At 40.0% G+C, this 22,012-nt stretch overlaps 1 protein-coding gene across 3 annotated transcripts in view; it reads left to right on the plus strand.

The window, feature by feature from the left end:
• LAMA4 (laminin subunit alpha 4) overlaps nt 1-22,012 on the plus strand; it is a 148,611-nt gene that overhangs the window by 69,767 nt on the left and 56,832 nt on the right. For all 3 annotated transcript variants that reach the window (XM_040238466.1, XM_040238464.1, XM_040238465.1), the window contains 6 exons: nt 308-418; nt 7,267-7,378; nt 10,213-10,380; nt 12,922-13,115; nt 17,682-17,798; nt 21,313-21,461. In XM_040238466.1, coding sequence (XP_040094400.1) covers nt 308-418; nt 7,267-7,378; nt 10,213-10,380; nt 12,922-13,115; nt 17,682-17,798; nt 21,313-21,461 — 851 coding nt within the window. The remainder of the gene's footprint in view (nt 1-307; nt 419-7,266; nt 7,379-10,212; nt 10,381-12,921; nt 13,116-17,681; nt 17,799-21,312; nt 21,462-22,012) is intronic.

The following is a 22,012-nucleotide window of genomic DNA, read 5'->3' on the forward strand; positions in this document are numbered from 1 at the left end:
TGAGTCATTTTGCAAATTTGCAAAAGGTACCCTTTCCTCAGAACCAGCACAGCCCACACCAGATTCTCCAGCCTGCTGAGGGGAGCTCACAGAATTTCTGTCCCCAGAGCTCTCAGTCTCCTCAAGCAGACCTCAAATTTCATACCAGCTTGCAGTAGCCTGTGGACCCCACTATTTTGAGAATAAAGGCTAACTCTCTACTGTAGTCCTCTTACACTGAAAGGGTTTTCTGTTTATTTTTATAAACCTGGTGTGCACATCTACTGACTATGGAAAAATACGTATTTGTTTTTTTTTTAATCCACAGACAAAATTGTCAGAAAGAGAAAACCAGTATGTCCTAAGAAAGATACAAATCAACAATGCTGAAAACACAATGAAAAGCCTTCAGTCTGACGTGGAAGAATTAGCTGAAAGGGTATGTATTTGGTCTCTGAGACTAACTTCAGTGAGGCATTTAGCTAGTGTGAGACTGGCTAGTCACAAATGATTGAGGCTTAACACAGCCCAGAAAAAAATGCAGGGACCCACGTGCCTTAAAAGAAATCAAGGCAAAACCTGAGGATAAAGTTAAACACTTGGTCTCTACTATATCTTCCATTTTGATTGGTTTCCTTGAAAAACCATGTTTATGGGGAACTTCCGTTGTGTTTGCTGCTGGTAAATACCATTGATATATATTTCATTTGGATAGTCATTCAGCTGTTTGCCTTAACATTTTATGGCCAAGAGCTATAGAGCATCCAGAAGTAAACTTTATTACATAGAATATAAACTTTAAATGTTTGCTACAGGATGCATTAAATAATAAAAGGAAAGAGGAGAAATTGTGTTGTGAAAGCAATTTTGCAGTTTGGCTGGGGAAAAAGAACACTTTGGATCCTCATTTTTTACCATATACTATTAATAAAATAAACTTCAAACAGATTAAAGACTTTAGTTTAAATCTAAAATTTTCAAGAAAACAGAACTAGATAATTATTAAATCTTGAAAGGAAATAAAAATACAATTAAATATAGTGTAAAGAATTATAGTAAAAAGAAATAATGGATTTGACAAGGTAAAATTGCAAATACTCAGTAGAACAATTAAATAAATGAAAAAAGTCTGTGAGACTAAGAAAAATGTTGAGGGAAATGTGGCTTGTAAAAGCTCTCCAAATTAACAAAAACATTAAAACATGAGCAAAGTCATTCCCCAAGGGTCTAATGGAAAAATATCCATCTAATAAAAAAAATAGAAAATGTGACTAAGCTCCAAGGCACCATGTTTAATATACTAAAATCTTTAACACATTTTTTCCCCTGATGATGTTCCACCAGTTCTGCCCAGAGTACCCTGGAATTTCTGCTTTCAGATACTAATATTTGACATAAACTGTTGTTCTTTTCAGAAACAATTCTCATTTTCTGCAAAAATAATGGTTAAAATGACTCTGATAATCTCTTTGACCTTGGACCTCTTAAACTAAGAGATTATGCTTCTAAAAATATGAATTACTTTAATTGAATCCTTGGAAGATTCAACTGCTTTTAAATGCATATAAAAATTGTGTCCCCCTTTCTCCATGCAATAGAGCGTATTAATCCAACCATCAACATTTGAGGAGCAGTGAGATCTCTTAAATTTCAAAGGAAAATACCATGAAAGAAATCTTTGTGAAAACTCATTGTAATTTTATTTCTATGTCATGGCTGGAACTTGCTGGAAGTGTCTCAAATTCTTGAGGAAATGTTTTCACCAAGATTAGTTCCTCCAATAGCTTAGACAGAGAGTTACTGATTGTTTTCTTGTACAGTTTTCCTACTTCCAATATTATTTAAATGCAGGTTTTCATGGGGAGGAAATAATGTAAGCTTCAAAAGAATATCACAGTAGAAAAGGCTCCTGAGCAACAAGAACAGACCATCAAAGCAGGAAGTTGATGATAAAGCTACTAGAACATTCACCCAGTTGTTTCCATTGGTTCTTACTGAAAATAATATCCTTCTTGTTGTGATATCAACAGTCCTGATGGTACAAGAACCTGCTGAAACATTTTGAAACAAACACCCAGAGCTAGTCTTAATGACTTCTCAAGCATCCTTCAAGCCCATGGTCTAGAAAAGTTCATAATTGATTCTTAGAAGGATGTAATAAAAGCTTTGTCTTAGCCTTCTATCAAGAAAAGTTCACAATATTTACCTTTAACTAGAATGAAGAATTTCACTGTAGATTCCCTCAGTGTGGTAAAAATCACAGTAATGTTGCCTCTTAAAATTGAAAATGTGGTTGATCCTTGAACAACATGGGTTTGAACTTCGAGGATCCACTTACACACAGGTGTTTTTTGATACTATGGTACAATGGTATTACATGATCCACAGTTGGTTGAGTCCAAGGATATAGAACCTCAGATATGGGGGCCAACTGTAAAGTTATATGTGGATTTTCAATTGTATCAGTGCCCCAAACCCCTGCATTGTTCAAGGGACAACTGCACCCTCTGTATGCAAAGTAGCTGTTAGGTGAATCTAATGTAATCCAAATCTCACAGTTTACATTAACTTAAAGTTACTGGGTTTTTGCCCCAAATTCCATATCTAAGTCCTCTAGCCCTCTTTTGATAAATCCTACTGCCTCTTCCCACCCCATACTTATGGAAATTTACCTGCCTCCTGAGAAACCTGTATGCAGGTCAAGAAGCAACAGTTAGAACTGGACATGGAACAATAGATTGGTTCCAAATTGGGAAAGGAATACGTCAAGGCTGTATATTGTCACCCTGCTTATTTAACTTATATACAGAGTACATCATGCAAAATGCCTGGCTGGATGAAGCACAAGATGGAATCAAGATTGCCAGGAGAAATATCAATAACCTCAGATATGCAGATGACAGCACCCTTAGGGCAAAAAGCAAAGAGAAACTAAAGAGTCTTTTGATGAAGATGAAAGAGGAGAGTGAAAAAGCTGACTTAAAACTCAGCATTAAAAAAATGAAGATCATGGCATCCAGTTCCATCACTTCATGGCAAAGAGAAGTGGAAAGAGTGAGAGACTTTGTTTTCTTGGGCTCCAAAATCACTGCAGATGGTGACTACAGCCAGGAAATTAAAAGACACTTGCTCCTTGGAAGAAAAACTGTGACCAACCTAGACAGCATATTAAAAACCAGAGACATTACTTTGCCAACAGAGGACCATATAGTCAAAGCTATGATTTTTCCAGTAGTCATGTATGGATGTGAGAGTTGGACCATAAAGAGGGCTGAGCACTGAAGAATTTATGCTTTTGAACTATGGTGTTGGAGAAGACTTTTGAGAGTCCCTTAGACTGCAAGGAGAGCACACCAGGTAATCCTAAAGGAAATCAGTCCTGAATATTCATTAGAAGGACTGATGCTGAAGCTGAAGTGCCAATCCTTTGGCCACCAGATGCGAAGAACTGACTCATTAGAAAAGACCCTGATGCTGGGAAAGGTTCAAGGTGGGAGAAGAAACGGACAACAGAAGATGAGATAGTTGGATGGCATCACCGACTCGATGGACATGAGTTTGAGCAAGCTTTAGGATATGGTGAAGGACAGGGAAGCCTAGCGTGGTGCAGTCCATGGGGTTGCAAAGAGTCAGACATGACTGAGTGACTGAACAACAGCAACTTCTGGGAAACCCCTAAAGGATACCCATGCATTTGTGTTCCCAAAGAGCTGCTGCTCAAAAAAGTCTCGATTTTGCCACTGCTGATCATGTCTGTAATGAAATACCAAAGCCTCTATCAAGATTCCACTCTCCCGTGTTCCCAAAAGCACCTTGCTCAGAGCCAGAGTGAACTAGGCTACAAGCAGAAGTGAAGATAGTGACCCTCTCCCAGTCTCAGTGCTGCCCTTTGCCATCTGGATCTAGAGCCCAGTCTCCCAAGAGCTGGCTCAGGAGGGTGCCACACTGTTCCCTATACTTCTCCATCTCCATCTCATCCTTACTCCTTCAGCTACAGCAGCATGTATGAAGACCTTTAGGATTGGAAGGAAAGTAGGTCACTTCCATACATCAAAAGCCTTATCTCCAATCCTGATAAAAAGACAGAACAAAAAGTCAGAATATGTTTCAGTTACAGTTGACCAGAAGACTGTAGAATTTCAGCCTTGGCATTGCAGAATATTAACTAAAAAAGCAAGGAGCAGAAGACAATGCTGAAGAGGTTCTCAGAGGCCAAATCATGAAGAAACTTGCCCACTATGCTCATCCTATGGACTTTGGAAGATATTGGAGCATTTACCTACAACAATGATTAGGTGCAAAGTTTCAGAAACCTTCCTCTGCAGTGGGGATAATAAATTGGTGAGTTTAAGACTGAAGACAGGGACACCAGTTAGTAGACTGTCACAGTAATCCAAACAAGAGCAGTCAGTTGCTACCTTGTCTTCATTGGAAAGGAAATTGCAGTGAACTGGGATAAACTGAAACTAGTGGTGGGAAAGAAGAGAGGCCAGAATGGCAAGTGAAATAAAAGTGATTCAGTGACCCGTTGAATATGAAGAGTTGCAAAGATGTAAGCTATTAGACTTGGAAAAATAAATGGCCAAGACTGATAATTCAGAATGGATTCTCTGGACCTCGTCAGGTGAAGTACCTGTGGATGCCAGAGATTTGAGTCTGTAGCTCAAGAGAAGAGATCAAGGCTGGAAAAGTATTTCAATGTTTAGGAGATAGTTAAACCCAAGTAGACATCACCGTACAGATTGTGAAATGGCACACCAATATTCCTACTGCCGTTTTGTCCAGCACTGTCTCTGTTTATGCTTGTCTTAGAGCTATTATTAAAAGATCCCCTTTCACTCTCAAAAGAGTCTGGACCATGCTAGATAATGATTACCATCCTCACTCAATAGAATAGTATTCTAGGTCCACTATACTTTATTCCCTGTATAGTAAATTAAATTCTGGCCACCTTTTACATCAAATATGTGTCAGAATTCACTGCTGAGGTAAATGATTAATCCATTTGTAATGCTAAACATAACCAGCTTACAGTCGTGAGCTAATTTTTTAACACAGTTTTACTTAGAGCAGGGTGCACCTGTTTTACCATGTGCCCATATCATTATTTTCCTTCCATAACCAAAGGTAAAGAAGACCGTAGAACTTCCAAATAAGGCATCACTGTATATTCTATCCAGTAATTTTGCAGTTTAAAGTAACAGATGTTCCTCTTTGCTGCTGTCTTTTTTTACATATATCTAAGCGCCCTCTGGTGTTGGTCAAAAGAGCTTGTCTTTGAGTTATCTTCTAGCGGTCTTTCATTACTTCAGTGAATTCAGAGTTTCCATATCAAGAAATAAATGAACACAGTAATAACAATAAACCTTTTCTCTTGAAGGATGAAGCCAAAGTCAAAAATATGCATATTGTATTTTGTAAATATAACTGAATTCAAACTGGACCAAAAATCAACTTCTTAAAAATTTTTTTAATGGTTTATAGGTCTGTGTCCCTATTTTTTAAAAGCAGGGAGGGATGACGTTAAGAATAAGATTGATCTTATTTTCTGCATCATCTAATTTTAAACTAAATTTAACACTAACCAAGCTTGTGTTTCCAGAAAGCGGTAGAACAGGGCAAGAGGGAGACTGAAACTGTGGGGAAAGAACATGTGACTCAGATTGTTGTGTCCGTTCAGAGAGCACGCATTTCAGCGAAGGGGCTGCAGTGTTGCTGCACAGGGAGCTTTGTCTGGAGGGATGTTGGATGCAGTGTGGATGGAAAGCTCCTGGGCATGTGTTTGCTAGGGTACCATTTCTGCATTCTCCTCCTTGAAGGGCCGGTGGCTTGGGTTACGCTTTGTGGTGGTGGTTTAGTCACTCAGTCGCCTCCAACTCTTTGTGACCCCATGGCCTGTGGTGCTGGGCTCCTCTGTCCCTGGGATTTCCCAGACAAGACTACTGGAGTGGGTTGCATAAAAACATTCCAGGTGAAACTGTGGCCTAATCCTCCCACTGGAACAAGAGATGAGAGAGATTTGAAACAGCCACTCTCCTGTTCTGGGAGCCTACCAGCCAGCCCTCTGTGTAGCAGGTCACCTGGCAATCCAGGCAGGTACAGCTCCTTTGTCACAGAGCTGAACCAGAAAGACACTGGGCAAGGCGAGTGGGCGCTTGATCAAATGCCAGACTGAAGAAGTATCCCACCTCTTAAATATAACCCGTGAATCCGTCTTTCTGATGCCACAGCAAGTACCCATCCCCATGCTGCGCATCCAGGCCGGTGTCCTGGCCTTGAACCATTTTTTTAAGACATGCTTCCATTGTGCCTCAGACAGTAAAGAATCTGGCTGCAATGCATGAGACCCAGGTTCGATCGCTGAGTCAGAAAGATCCCTTGGAGGAGGAAATGCCCTTCCACTCCAGTATTCTTGCCTAGAGAATTCCAGTATTCTTGCCTAGAGAATTCCAGTATGCTTGCCTAGAGAATTCCATGGACAGAGGTGCCTGGGATCGCAAAGAGTTGGACACAACCAAGTGACTACACTTTCGCTTTACTTTCTCTTCTGTCTTTATACACACAAAGAGAAATACACATGTACACGTGCACACCCACACATCCTTTCTTCAGGAGCCACATTTGAGTTGGGGTTTCATCTTGACAGATCCTACGTGTGAGTTCTGAAACAGAGTTGGAAGAATGAAATCAGCTTCTCAGAGAAGAACTTCATTCACTCTGAGCCAAAGCTGCTTGAGTAATTATTTGTACACAAGTGCCTTCAGTGTTGATGGGAATTTGGAAGGCAGCACTGAAAATAGCGTTTAGCCTAGTGAGCATAATCCTTTCAGTCTCTGTGGTAATTTAGTTGCAGCAGTGGCTGGACCACCCAGAAGCCACTGGATGCATGGAACATTTTGAGATCTGCCTACTTTCTCAACATGTTTCCCTTTGAACCCTTAAGCATTTCAGTCAACACAATGTCAAACTGATCAGCAGACATGGATAATTCCCTAGTCTGGCATCTTGAGATACAGTAAAAATTCAAAGAGTAAATTAGTTATGAAAGATGGGTGGTTTGGATTGAACTGTGACTGATGGCTTAGGAATAGAAATTGCATCTGTAATTCTAAAGCTGGTCATCACATCCGTCTTCATGCATGAGTCCATTTTATATGTTACAGAACTTTCGCATGTCAGGGAAATTTTATGTTTACAGAATACATTATGCTCACCCACCCCCACATGCGTACAAACAGTCTTTCCTTCTCGTAAAATTAATCTGGTGTTTATATGGATTATTTATAGGAAAGCCAAGCTTCAAGAAAGGTCCAGTTGGCTCAGAAGGAAAGCATGGATACCATTAACCACGCAACTCAGCTTGCAGAGCAAGCCCACAATATGAGGGATAAAATCCAAGGTAAATATACTCTCTACTGGTTCAGCTCCATGTTAAGGAATCAGTCATGTTATTAACAGCAATAAAAGTAATGGCTACTGTTAGTGTTTATTGTGTGCCAGGACCTGTTGTTAGAGAGTTACTATTTCAAACTCATGTAAGGTCTTCTTTCACATTTGTTTGTCTGGTACTTCTGAGCACTCATCTCCACTTACTGTCTATTTTCAATAATAAATGTGGAGAGTAGAGGAAATTTCCTGACAGTCCAGTGGTTAGGACTCAGGCAGTGCAGCCAAAAGGAAAAAAAAAAAGAATGTACATTAAAAATCATTCCTTTTCCACGCATTTCACAGAAGTGAAATGCCAGTATACCTTTCCAGTAGAGGAAATTACATTCTGTGTTGTCTCTAAAATGGAAGTTGAGTAGGAGTCACATTTTTCTCAGTTATTCACAGTGAAAACCCTGCCTTTAGAGTGGCAGTAAACTGTCCACTAATCCAAGTTATCCTGCACTGTCTCTCTGATGCTGTCCTAAGAACAAGGCAGGTGCATACTCTGGTCCCCAGTCCAGAAGAAAAGCCAAGAGGGAGTGTGGAAGAGTTCTTTGCCTTAAAGCATAAAACTGGCAGATTTTACCTTTCTTCTTGTGGGTTTACTTACTTGTATTCCAGCTTCTCATAAATGCAGGCTGCATTTTGAAGACTATCTTGATAGCACGCTGAAAGCAAGCCTTCAGTTTACCAACAGAAAACCGGCGATTGCTTTGGTTCTAAGACAAAGAGAACTTACTTGGATTATAGTCTGCTGAGATACAGTATTTGTATGTTTCCATAGTTTTTATTATCCTATATATTAAGAGCTGGATGACAACTACAAGTACATCTCAAGGGCACAATGACAGTAAAGGGACCCACAATGGAAGATTCATATCTTTATACTGAGGTAGAGGGAGCATATTCCAGGACAAAGGATGTATTGAGCCAAGATTAATCATTCACTGTATTTCCTTCGGTGCCCATAATACATAATAAAAACAAATGGTATGCATTTCAAACATCCCCTGCTCCCATCCTTACTATTTCATGCTTTTGCATCTACCAATAAAATGTTCTTTCCCTATAATATTTTATAGTTAAAATTGATTTGTTCAGAAAGTAAGATTAAACCTAGATTAGCTGATCTCATCTATTTAAGAAATAAATGTCCCTCTCAGCAGCAGATAAAGCCAGCATCCTAGATCTTAGCCATTCAGGAAAAAAAAAAAAAAAAAGTTCACCTTTGCTGTCTAACTCAAATTTTGATTCTAGGGTATTTCATTTGGAAGGAATCTAAACCTTCTTATTTGACCCTTAGGACATAGGATAAGAAGGAAAAAATACAAAAGAAATGTAAATAGAAAACAGTAATTTCCATCAGTTTCTACCTTTTTGAAATAATGTATGAACAGCCTTCAAAGACCAAAAGCATAAATGTTATTCTCTGTATCTCCTTTCTCTAATCTAGAGCAGAAATGGCTAAAATAAGCCAGATTGTAAATATAATATCTGCATCAAAACGCCAAGAAATTCAGCATTGCCAATGCTAGAGCTAAGGAAAATATATGTTTAGTTTATTTCAAGGGTTAATATTTTAGACTTTACTTGAGAAATGAGTATTTAATTCCTTCTTGAGTTTTGTTTAAGCATATCTTAGTTTCTCTAAAACTTTTATCAGTAATATTTACAGCACTGAAAACCTCTTCCCACATTTATCTCCCTTACTTCAGAATTCAGGGATGCTGCACAACACCAATAGTGTGTCATTCCTTATTCCCAGCCATCTCTAAAATAACTATTGGTGACCTTCAAGCTATTATCCATATAAAATACAAGCCCTTATCCTGGTATGATTTATGTGAGACAGTGTTGTTTACCCATCTTGTCTGGCCAACCACATAGATCATAGTAAACCACAGACAGACAATTTCATTTATGCCAGGAAGATAAAATGCTTCCTCCTGGAGCTACCGTAGGACAAGGTGGCAATTACATAACTTTCATCTGATCATATATAGTAGAAAGAGGGAGCCAGAGGCCTGCTCAGCTCTGCCAATATTCAGACAACACATCTAATGCCTCTGAGCCTCAGCAGTCCCTCTGGTTCTGAAATGGATGCTACTTATGGATGTAGGCTGAGAATGACCCAGAGTCAGAATTAAACAGTCTTGCCAGGCAGTCATACCACAGAAGGCAAACAGCAGTTGCAAAAAATATATGTATATTAATGATTAAAAGCTCACATCCTGCTGTAAGAAACCTCTGTATTATATCTAGTCTGTACAACAATCTGAAAGACTCACTTGAACAGCCATCAGTATGCACTCATTTTGGCTTAGAGCTTAGGTAAAATCCTTGGCTAAATTACAATTAATATCTCCAGGGCCTCCTATGTGTGACAGGTGATACATCAGAACATTTTCTGCAAATTATATATTTTATTATATAAAAGATTGATCAAAGACCCTAGATTTGTGTTTCTTAAATATTAATGGTTTTGAATCACGGTAAAATCAGACTCATCTGAAATCAGAGCAAACTTTGTATTAATTCCACTCCTGTTCTGAAGTTGCCAAATAAAAAGCAGAAAAGAGTGACTTCCTTTGGTTTAAGCTCTCCCTGGAATACATGATGAACTCCAGGTCCAGCACCAGTATTCTCAGCATGACTATCACCACTCTGTCTTTGCATCGGGTCTCTGTCTCTGTTTTAGGATCAGCCTTGCCCATTCCCCTCACTGTTTGTGTTTTCAGTGACGTCACTGTCAGACTCCCCATCACCTCTCCCTCCTGCCTTCTCTCACTGTGCCCTTCCTTTCAGAGATCAGCAGCAAGATGCTGTATTATGGGGAAGAGCAGGAACTTAGCTCTGAGGAAATCTCCGAGAAGCTGGTGTTGGCACAGAAGATGCTTGAGGAGATCCGACGCCGTCAGCCGTTCCTCACCCAACGGGAGCTTGTAGACGAGGAGGCAGACGAAGCCTATGAATGTAGGTATATTCAACTTCTAGAGGCCAGCACATGTCTGCTTCCTTTGTGGGTCTAGGAGAGGACACCCAGTCACAGGGCAACGTTTGGTCAAAGCAACCAATTCCCGATATTCAGAGTCACTGAGCATTTAAAGTGGCCTCAGGGAGTTCTTCAGGACAGCTTGACTCTGTATATATATAGACCAGGAATTTTAAATCCAGACCCAACCTTCAGCTTTTGAGAAACTGCTGAGATTCCACAGGAATCTACAAGATTTTACTCCTGAGGAGAAAAAATAGGAATACAGCAGGTAGTGAAAAAACAGGAGAAGGAAAGCTAAGGGAAGCAATTCCCAGAACTTCAATAAGAGAAGTCTCATTGAGAAAGCAGTAAAGATGTAAGGAAGCCCAGCAGCATTCATGTTCTGATATCCGTGAGTAACTTTTAATGACTTTGAAACCTCACTGGAAATTCAACATTTCCTTTAATGACTAATGTATATAACAAACCACAGTAGTATTAGTGAATCTATGACTTGATCACTATATCAGTTATCAATTACTATCTCACAAGCTACCCCAAACATTAAAACAGTAAGCATTTATTTGTTCATGATTTCATAGGTTGGCAGTTTGGGTTGGACTCAACTTAGACAGGTCACCTCTGCTCCATGTGGTGGAGTTCACTCACATGTCTGGGGTCTTAGCTGGGATGGCCGGGCATCTGCCTCCATGTGGGGTTTTATTCTCTGGGAAGCTCACTGAGCTTGTTCATATGGCAGAAGCCTTCCAGGAGGGCAGGAATGGAAAGTACAAGGTCTCTCAAGGCCTAGCCTTGGAACTCAGCAATGTCATATTCATTCCATTGGTCAAAGTGAAAGTGAAAGTTGATCAATCATGTCCAACTCTTTGCAAGTCTATGGACTATACAGTCCATGGAATTCTCCACACCAGAATACTGGAGTGGGTAGCCTATCCCTTCTCCAGGGGATCTTCCCAACCTGGGGATCAAACCCAGATCTCCCACATTGCAGGCAAATTCTTTACCAGCTGAGCCACAAAGGAAGCCCAAGAATACTGGAGTGGGTAGCCTATCCCTTCTCCAGGAGATCTTCCCAACCCAGGAATCAAACTGGGCTCTTCTGCTTTGCAAATGGATTCTTTACCAACTGAGATATGAGGGAAGCCCTCTGTTGGTCAAAACCAGCCCAGATTCATGGGTGAGGGAAGAGACTCGACTCTTGATAGAAGAGTTACAAAAAATTGTGTTCATTTTAATCTACACAGTCAATAAAAAGAGGCTACAGGTTTGTGTATCACATTTTAGTTGTCACTGTTATTTCACAATGTTAAATTCATCAATAATTCAAGAATTTTAGTAGTTACTGGTTTTACCTCTAAATCTTATTAGTTAACACACTGATAAGGAAGCACATGTATTATTATATTGCCAATTTTTATATATCTTTTTTGTGTTACATATTTTATCTTGTACATTTAAAAACATATAAGAAGGGATCTGAAGGCTTTGCCAGGTTGTAAAGGGGCCCATGATACAGAAAGGGTTAAGAACACCTACATTAGATCGTTTTCCTACAATTGTATCAACTTCTGTTAAAACTTATTGTGAATATTTTAATAGAGGAGTATTTTTGGCATAAAGGTATATTGTGATAGCAGACTTACAAGGTCTTAGAAACAGTAAGAAATAAGGCAGAATCTCAGGCCCGTTTCTGAGTCCAGATGAGGCCAGCAGTCAGGAAGCCTGGAGCTCTCATGTCACAGCCAGATGCTTTGCCTATTTGGGGATTTAACAAGACTACTCTAGGGAAATGGAACCAAATACATCTCCCACTTAGCAGCCTTCCACTGAGTAAAGGCATTTTTTCAGCCACTTTCTCTACTCAGCTATGAATGTGTATCTTCTGCTCATGATGATGAAAGTAAATACAAAACCTCAATAAGACAGACTGATAGTCCCTGGAGAAAAAATAGAATCAAGGTACAGAAGCAGTGCATGTAACTTTGATTAGAGAATTAAGACATAGGCACAGTTTAAGAATATTTCATTGCCATTTTATCTTTCAGAATAATGATCCCAGAATAATGATTAAGTTTGACCTAAATAAAGGAGCTAACCAAAAATAGCTGCCTGGAGAGAATACAGAAGATGAGTGGTTGTACATTTGCCAATAATAGACAAAATAATTGGAGATATCTCTAATAGTAAAACTGTAGTATACCCAAGTTTCATTTGTATGGTAAAACTATTAATAATCTGTGTAATAATAAACCTAGTTGAATGACATCATTTCCACATAAAGCAGCATCTTGACAGGAAAACTGATCAACTCCCTTTCTAGCTGATGGTGGTCTAGAATGGTCCAAATCCTACAAAATAGTATTTAAAACTTCAAATAATGGGGCCATTTTTGTGACCAACAGCTTCAATCGCTATTGCTAAAGACATTGCCTGCCAAATTTGCATCTTTGCTTCTGTGGGCTGGGATGGGAGGAGAAGGGAGGAGCCCAGACTGAGTTTCTGTGTACCTTTCTCCCCAGTGCTGAGCCAGGCTGAGAGTTGGCAGAGGCAGTACAATGACACTCGCTCTCTGTTTCCTGTGGTCCTGGAGCAGCTGGATGACTATAACGCCAAGCTGTCAGACCTCCAGGAATCACTTGACCAGGCCCTTAACCATGTCAGGGATGCTGAAGACATGAACAGAGCCACAGCAGCCAGGCAGCGGGACCATGAGGTACAGTGGACACTAAATGTAAATGCATTTGGGGCATATATTAATACAACACGAAGTTATCCTAAGACGAGACAGTTGGTAAACAGTTTTTAAAATATTGGTACATTTAAATCTTTATTTTTAAAATTATCTGCACATTTTTTGCCACTGTCATTTGCTAATATAAGTGTGTACAACTAAAATCAAGTTGAAACTGTTGCAGTTGTTTAGCTTGTGTGTTGATTAAGAAGAATGCAGTTGTTCATGCTTCTGTCTGCCTGTGTTGGATGTATTTCTCTTGCAACTGAGAAAACAAGGCATAATTCTTGTGTATAACTTCTTTTATACCGAGAGTACTAAAAATCCCAAAGCAACCCAGAACCGTGTTTCCTGTAAGGATATGTGTGATTTTGGAAGGGCCTGATTAGCAAATCTCACAGCCTGACTGGTCAGCAGCTGCAGAGATAGGGAGTCTAATTCAAGCTAAGGTCTTACAGTTACAAAGAGGTGAAAAAATTTCCCAGGCTTGGCCAGAGCTTGCCAGAGTGGTCACCTTACGGGGCCAGGATTTGTGCATGCCCACACCTCCAGATTTAGAACTGGTGGTGCTCACACTTCTACCCTGAGCAATACATGCGCTCACACCATCACTGTGAATGGTCATTTTCTGATAGGAAAACATGTGCCTCGAAAAGCAGTGTCAGAAATAGGAAGCAGCTATGAGCAAATTCATTACTTCAATTATGTTATCAGCAAACCCAACTTAAATTAGGTTCTCCATCCTGATTTTCAGTCATCACTACCTTTCAGTAAGTCGTTGTCAAATTTCCTAAATAAAAGTGAATTGTACTTATTATCGCCATTTTGCACCATTGGAGCAATCTCTTAGCCAATATTTTTTAGAATAATAATGGTCAGGATAGCATTTTTGTTTAAAAACAAAAACATGATTATCTGGCACAACAAAATTATGAGTGTAATACAAAATAAATTCTTTAAGCAGAATTTAAGAAAGTTACTGGGACTCATCCTTATCCTTGAATTTTTGCCACCCTCACATCTCGTCAAAACAGGATCTGGCCCATTTTACCTTTGGAGTATTTTTAACTATCTTCCTTCTTTTCCGTTCTTCTGCAACTTCTTCAGTGTGTGCCTTTGTTATTTCTCAACTGAAATAGCCTCCTCCACTCCCCTCCATTCTTGCTTCTGTATTGTGATCATCTGCTAGTAGATGTCTCCCCACTCACCATAAGTGTTTTAATATCACATTTCACTGTAAGAACTACAGTATGGCTTTAAAAAAATGCCAAAATTTCAGTCCTTATACAAAACCAAAAATAACCACAAAGTTTGATCATTTTGATGTGTGCAAATAATGGCCACACAACTAGTGATTACATTATTTATTTTGTCTTCCTACTTCCAATGTGAAAGGATAACAGAATAATAAAAATCTTTATCAGATGAATATGAGATTCTGTCTGTTTAGGGACTCTGATAAACCAAAGTTCCACCTTCCCAAGACTTTCTGTCTCTTTTTTTTAAGTATGAGCAGACTTATTTTTTGCATATGTGAAGTGGATACTGAAGCATGCTAAAAAATGCTCATTATGTCATTTTTCACTATTTATTAGTTTCTAAATTTTCTTCTGTTCAAATTGTCCACCTCTGTGAGAATAGCTTTGTTTCAAAGCTAATTTTATTTGTTTCTGTCTAATTCTATATCTAGCGAGTGATAGAAGCCCTTTAACTTGAAGCACGTCGTTTCTAACTCCTGCCAATGAGCTTATCAGGCAGTGCTGTTTGCACATGGTTTGGAAGCTTGGTTGTTACTTCAGGGTGTTAGCTGTGTTCCCATAAGGCAGCTCAGATAGATGAGCTTCTGGAAGGGGTCATATCTCAGATTCTGTAATGGGAAAACTGCTCTGAGAGATCCAGATAATGCCAATCTTTTTCACCCTTCTTCCTTACGTACTTTAAAATATTGCTTTTGTGCAGAGCTGTATAACTACCTGTCCTTGTGAAGACAAGAATGGTTAACCCCAGATAGTCATACTTTATTAAGCTTGATGGATTTTGAAGGGCAATTGATTTTTTTTTTAAAGTTCTTACTTTAAGAGGATGTTCAAATGAGAAGCTTTTCTATCACTAGACCTATGTCTTCCCCTGTAGCAAGGTATGTGGAGAAAATGGGTTTCATTCTTCTTTTCCACTAAATTAGAAAAGAGTCCAGGGAGTGAGACAGGACAGTAAGAGGAACTTTAAAAGTTTTAAAATATGTCATTCAAGTGTAGGCTTTTGCAATGATTTCTGTGATATCGTACCATAACAAAAATTTCAATTCCAATTTAAATTACCATTTCTAAAGTAACTTCAGCTCATTTTTTACTCAGATTACAAAATGAGGCTTTTACTTTTTCCCCTCCTAAAGTTTCACTCTGTGTTCCTTTCAATCTCTGAAGTGCCGCAGTGTTTCTTCAGAATCACAGCATCCCTGACTGTGAAACTCCAGAGTGGCAAGTATAAATGAAAGTGTTCATCAGAAAATATATCCACACTTGGAACAACCCAATGGAAAAATGGAAATTTCTCCAAAGAAGAAATACAAAAGGCCAAGAAGCACAGGAAAAAGATACCCAACACCACTAATTATTAGAGAAATGCAAATAAAAACTGCTGTGAGCTGTCAGTCAGAATGGACATTATTTAAAAGTTTACAAATAACAAATGCTGGAGAGGGTGTGGAGAAAAGGGAACCCTTCCACAGTGTGGGTGGAAATTAAAATTAGTGCAGCCACTATGGAAAGCAATATGAAGATGCCTTAAAAAACTAGCAGTAGAACTACCATATGACTCAGCAATCCCACTCCTTGGCATATACCTGGAGAAAATCACAATTCAAAAAGATACATGCACCCCAGTATTCATAGCAACACTATTCACAATAGTGAAAACATGGAAAAAACCAAAATGTCATTGACAGATGGATGGATGAAGAAGATGTGGTGTATACATACAGTGGATACTGTGTATGTGTGCTCAGTCGTGTCTGACTCTGCAACACCATGGACTGTAACCTACCAGGCTCCTCTGTCCATGGAATTTTCCAGGCAAAATTACTGGAGTGGGTTGCTGTTTCTTTCTGCAATAGAATACTACTCAGCCATAAAAAAAAGAACCAAATAATGCCATTTGCAGCAACATGGATGCAACTAGCGATTATCATACCAAGTGAAGTAAGTCAGAAAGAGAAAGACAAATACTATGTGATATTACTTTTATGTGGAATCTAAATATGGCACAAATGAACCTATCTCCAAAACAGAAACAGACTTGTAGACAGGGAGAACAGACTTCTGGTTGCCAAGGAGGGGTGTGGCAAGGGAGAGGGATGAACTGAGAGTTTGGGGTTGGTAGATACAAACTATTATGTTTAGAATGGATAGACAACAAGTTCTAATGTGTAGCACGGGAAACTATATTCAATATCCTGTGATAAAACATAATGGAAAAAGAATATAAAAAAGCAATGTATATATGTGTGTAACTGAGTCACTTTGCTGTACAGCAAAGGTAGCACAGCATTGTAAATCAACTATACTTCAATTTTAAAATTTTTTGAAAAGGAAAAAAAGGAAGCAAGAGCTCCCCCAGTAGCTCAGTGGTAAAGAATCTGGCAGTGCAAGAGACACAGGTTCTATCCCTGGTCCGGGAAGATCCCACATGCTGCAGAGCAGCTAAGCCTGTGTGCTGCAACTGCTGAGCCTGAGCTCTGGAGCCCAAGAGCCTTAACCGCTGAGCCCATGTGCCACAGCTGCTGAAGCCCGTGTGCTCCGCAAGAGGAGACCCCCCAGTGAGAAGCCCGAGTGCCGCTGCTAGAGAGTTGACCCCGCTTGCTGCAGCTAGAGAAAAGCCCACGCAGCAACGAAGACCGAGCACAGCCAAAAATAAATAAATAAAAGTTTTAAATATTTTTTTTTAAAAGAGGGACAAACTATATCCACACTTGGGCAATTTACCTCTTCAAAACACCTGAGCATCTAACATAAAGAGTAGGAAGAGGCGAGATCAGAATTTTACACTTTGATATTAGGGTCACTTTAAATTTCTGAAAAGACTTTCAGATTCTTTTACATATACTTTATTCCTGTCCAGATGAGCTATTTGTGCCTGGCCCAAAGTTAGCACATGATAAATGCTTTCAGGAATTAGGTTACTTTTCAGTGACTGCAAATACGGAGCCTGTGTTCAGTCCCGTAGCCTTGGCCCCACTTCACATTTATGGAGAAAGAAGCAGAGGCCCTCTTTGGAGTGTCAGTTCTCTTTGAAGTGGTGGCACTGTAAGTAATAATCATAACTAAGTTCTTCAAAGCTCCTGAGGAGCTTACTTTCATTGTCTCCATTTTATAAATGAGAAAGCTGACCTTGTGCTAGGTAGAATTCCCCAGCGTGACACAGCAATTCAGTGGTGGGTTTGAGATAGGATCTGTCTGAGTGCAGTGACAGCAGGCTGACAGCACTCTCCCTAATGCCTTCCTTATCTAAAGTGGCCTTCTCTTTCTCTCTCCCTTGCTTTTCCTCCTGCAGAAACAGCATGAGAGAGTAAGGGAACAGACAGAAGGCGTGAATGCGTCTCTGAAGACGTCTTCTGACTCACTGATGATGCCACGACTGACCCTCTCAGAACTTGATAACATAATAAAGGTAAGGACACATGTGACTTTTTCAGGTTAGTATTCATAGTAGGTTAGAACATTAGCTCAGTATCACAGAGGAGCAATCGACTCCATTCTATCAAGTTAGGTGACATTGTTAAACTAAGATCAGGTGACTGCATTTTTCAGTTTCTTTCATTGTTCAGTTGCCACTAGCCACATATGGCTACTTAAATTTTAAATTACTCAAAACGAAATAAAGTTTAGGACTTCCCTGGTGGTCCAGTGATTAAGAATCCACCTGCTAATGCAGAGGACAGAGGTTCAATTCCTAATCCGGGAAGATTCCACATGCCGCAGAGCAACTTAGCCCAAGCACCACAACTGCTCTGAGCCTTCATGCTGCAATTACTGCTGCAAGCCTGCTCACCCTAGAGCCTGTGCTCTACAACCGAAGAAGCCACCACAGTGAAAGGTGCTCACCTTGCAACTAGAGAAATCCCTCTTGCAGCAAGGAAGCCAAAAGTAAATACTTTTAAAAAAAATTCCTCAGTCACATTAGCCACGTTTCATGTGCTCAGTAACGCCACATGTGGTTGGTGGCTGCCATTTTCGGCAGCACAGCCAATCGCAGAAAGTTCTGCTGAAAGTGCAAATGTAGATGCGTCCTACTCACTCTTTACACATAGTGGTATGTTTAATAAAGCTGGGATTCAAAATCAATGAAAGTCACATTTTTTAAAGTAGAAATTTTCCAATAAATTCAGTGAACCAAACTATCACTGAAGTACTCTCGGCTCATTTTTATTACCTTTAAAAGTATATTATCTTAAAGTCATCTGATCACCATCCTGTTCTTTGACAGTTTTAGCTTCCTTTCTATCCCTATTCCCATCTGGTTCCTCAGTGACATCAAAACCCACATCAATGAGTCAGTCAGCTCTCAGACCTCCAGTTCCTTCAACTTCTCCTGTCCAACAAGCTCTTCCTCCCCATCCACCTCTGTAATCCCTCATATGACCAGACCCAGATCTTATCATCAATAAGAGTACCTCTCCCAAATCCCAGTATTGGAGAAGGAAATGGAAACCCATTCCACTATTCTTGCCTGGAAAATTCCAGGGACTGGGGAGCCTGGCAGGCTGCAGTTCATGTGGTTGCAAAGAGTCGGACACTACTGAGCACCCTAAGCACCATCTCTTATCGCCCTTACTGTAGAGTATACACTCCGGAAACTCTAGCCACTCCAAAACCTCCTCCATCTCATTCGCACTACTCCTTTCATAGTCTTCCTTCCTTCAGTTCAGTCGATCACTTGTGTCCGACTCTTTGTGACCCTGTGAACTGCAGCACGAGCAGCTAAAATTATCAGTATAATCATTCTTTGCAAACACCCTTTACTTCCATACATACTTCTCTCACTATTATACTCACCTGAGAATTCTAATCCCATAACCCAGTAAACCCAAGTACCCTCAGCATCATGGCCACACCAGAGAAGCCAGGATGACTGGTGGGAAACCCACCTCCCATCTATCAGCCTGGCTGGTGAACTTGCTTCATGCTTCATTAAAAATAGGAACAATGAGAAGAGAACTCCCTTCATTTTCACTCCCCACATCTACCAGTCTGCTTCCATGTGTATCCTACTTCTCCCTTCCTTTCTGTTCTAATTAGTGAAATGTCCCTTCTCCTGTCAGAGTTCAGTCCCGCCACCTGTGTTCTGAATCCCACGCTTCCTCTGCTCAACGGTAGGGTTGCTGGGTTTCAGCCCATCAACTTGTGCCCTCTCTCTTCTGTTTTGCCCAGTTCTTACTCTACTGAATCACTACTGCCAACATAGAAACATCTAGTATCTGATATCTTTTGTTTGTTTGTTTGTTTTGTTTTGTTTTATTTTTATTTTTTATTTTTGATATCTTTTAAAATTAAAAAAAAAAAACTTTCACATCCTCTCTGATCTCTGCACCATTACTCTGCTTCACAACAAAACATCTCAAGAGTTCTATATAGTTGCCATTTCCACCTTCCAGCCCCCCACTGTCTACTGTACCCAACCCATTTGGATAAATTACTGGTTGTCATCAGTGTTGGAGTCTCTGAGGAGAGCTATCAGTAAATGCTACCTACCTTCAGGACCTAAGTTAAAAAAAAGTTTAAAAAGTTGAAAAATAGTCAATATGGAGATCAAGAATATCACCTTTATTTCAGCTAAATTGAGGTGTGGCTTTTTAAAAGATCTGTTAGCCAGGTGGGATGGCTGACACTCAGTTCCAGAATTAGCAGGTCTGCCCACTGAAACTGCCAATACTGCAAGGTTCATGGGGGTGCCCAGGGCAGCTTGCACTGTATGGAGGAGCATAGGAAAACTCAGCTTTCTGCTGGCAGCTTGCTTCCCAGAGGCAGCAGTCTGGAGTTTAGCAGAGTCTATATAGTTATACACTCAAATTTACCAATTAAATAAACCACTTCTCCTCTCAGAGCAAAGTAAGGAAAAAGTGAAAAGGTCACTAACTGAGCTCCCTTCATAGAGATGGAACATCACATCAGGAGCTCGAAAAAAGTGTTCCCCACTAACAGTTGGCTTATGTCTTCTAGATAAAAAAGAAAATTAAGTGACCTGCTGAGAATCAGATAGAGGTGAGGGGAAGAAGAGGTGACAGTGTTTAGAATCACTATTGAATGACCGAGAGAGCAAATTTCTTTTCAGCGTTGAGGGCCCAGCCAAGGCTGGAAGTAATAGGTTTGTAGCAGCATCCTATGTGTGATCTTTAGCTAAGATCATAGATCCACAGTTGAACTGAAAATTAAGAGAGGTCACATGGCAAGGTGAGTGTCAGTGAGAGTAGTCAGCACAGGAAGTGCAGGTGAGAGGTCAGATAAGATGAGAACTGAATGATAACCATGAGTCTTAGTAGCTCAGAAATCATTAAGTAAATTTCTGTGTTGGTGGAGCAGTGAGGTAAAAACCAGACTGGAATAAGTCAAAAGTGTGAATTTTAAAATGATGAAATAGAGATAGCATGTATAAACACTTTATTTGCAGAGGGGTTCTATTTTGCTATGAAAAGATTAAAATTAGGGAGAAGTGCGGACAGTGGAGCGTTTCTCTTTAGGTTTCTTTTTAGACGAGAGATGGCAGAGCATGTCTGAATCAGTAGAGACGAAGCTGAAGATGCAAATAGGTAAATACCTATGTATATAGTCGTTTAGACTTCCCTGGTGGCTCAGCCGTAAAGAATCCACCTGCAGTGCACGCAGTGCAAGTTTGACCCTTGGGTGGGGAAGATCCCCTGGAGGAGGGCATGGCAACCCACTCCATTATTCTTGCCTGCAGAACCCCATGGACAGAGGAGCCTCGTGGACTATAGTCCATAGGGTCACACAGAGTCGGACACAATTAAATCGACTAAACATGCATGCATAGCCTTTTAGACTCTTCTGGATCTGGCCTGAAGCTTACTGAACTTCACAGTAAGGAGGAATAGAGATTATCTTTGGTGCTCCCTAGGAAAAATATTTTAAGTCCCTCTAAATTCAGTTTTTTTCAATATTTTCTTTAGAATGCATCAGGGATTTATGCCGAAATAGATGGAGCCAAAAACGAACTTCAAAGAAAACTATCCAACCTGAGCAACCTCAGTCATGATTTAGTTCAGGAAGCTGTTGACCATGCACGGAACCTTCAGCAAGAGGCTGATGAGTTGAGCAGGTAATACCCTGGTTGTAAGAATGCAGACATCTCCAGACTGAGTAACTTACTTTTGTTCACTTTCACATGACAGGGTTGCTGGGATACAGTCTTAATTGTTTTTAGGGTTGGGTTTGCGTGTTTGTTTGTCTGTTTGTTGGTTGGCCAGTTTGCGAACCAGTTGTTAACTGAAAACTGCTTTGGGGAGACAGTTTTTCAATTTTAAAAAATCTGTCAGATTAGAGATCTGTGTTGTCGTGGGGTAGCTCTGTTCCACGATAACCTAACACGTTTTAGTTAGGGATATAACTGCTCCACAAAATATTATCAGGTAAATCAAATCCCTTTGTAAGGTCTAATTCTGCCATCATTTCAGAGACAGCATGAGCTTTTCATACCCAGATGTCTTAAGTAAAGCTGGTAGGAAGTTGACAATATAACGGACTTGCGTCAGATCCTCTAGCTGCTCCACAGTGCCTAGCAGGAACTATTTTATTTCAACACCTGTTAAAAGAGCATTGGTTGATGTTTTTCCTCACAGTATCTAGAAGAGAGTCATAAGCACTCATTTA

Source organism: Oryx dammah, unplaced genomic scaffold, assembly GCF_014754425.2.
Source record: "Oryx dammah isolate SB20612 unplaced genomic scaffold, SCBI_Odam_1.1 HiC_scaffold_4, whole genome shotgun sequence".
Classification (NCBI taxonomy): domain Eukaryota; kingdom Metazoa; phylum Chordata; class Mammalia; order Artiodactyla; family Bovidae; genus Oryx; species Oryx dammah.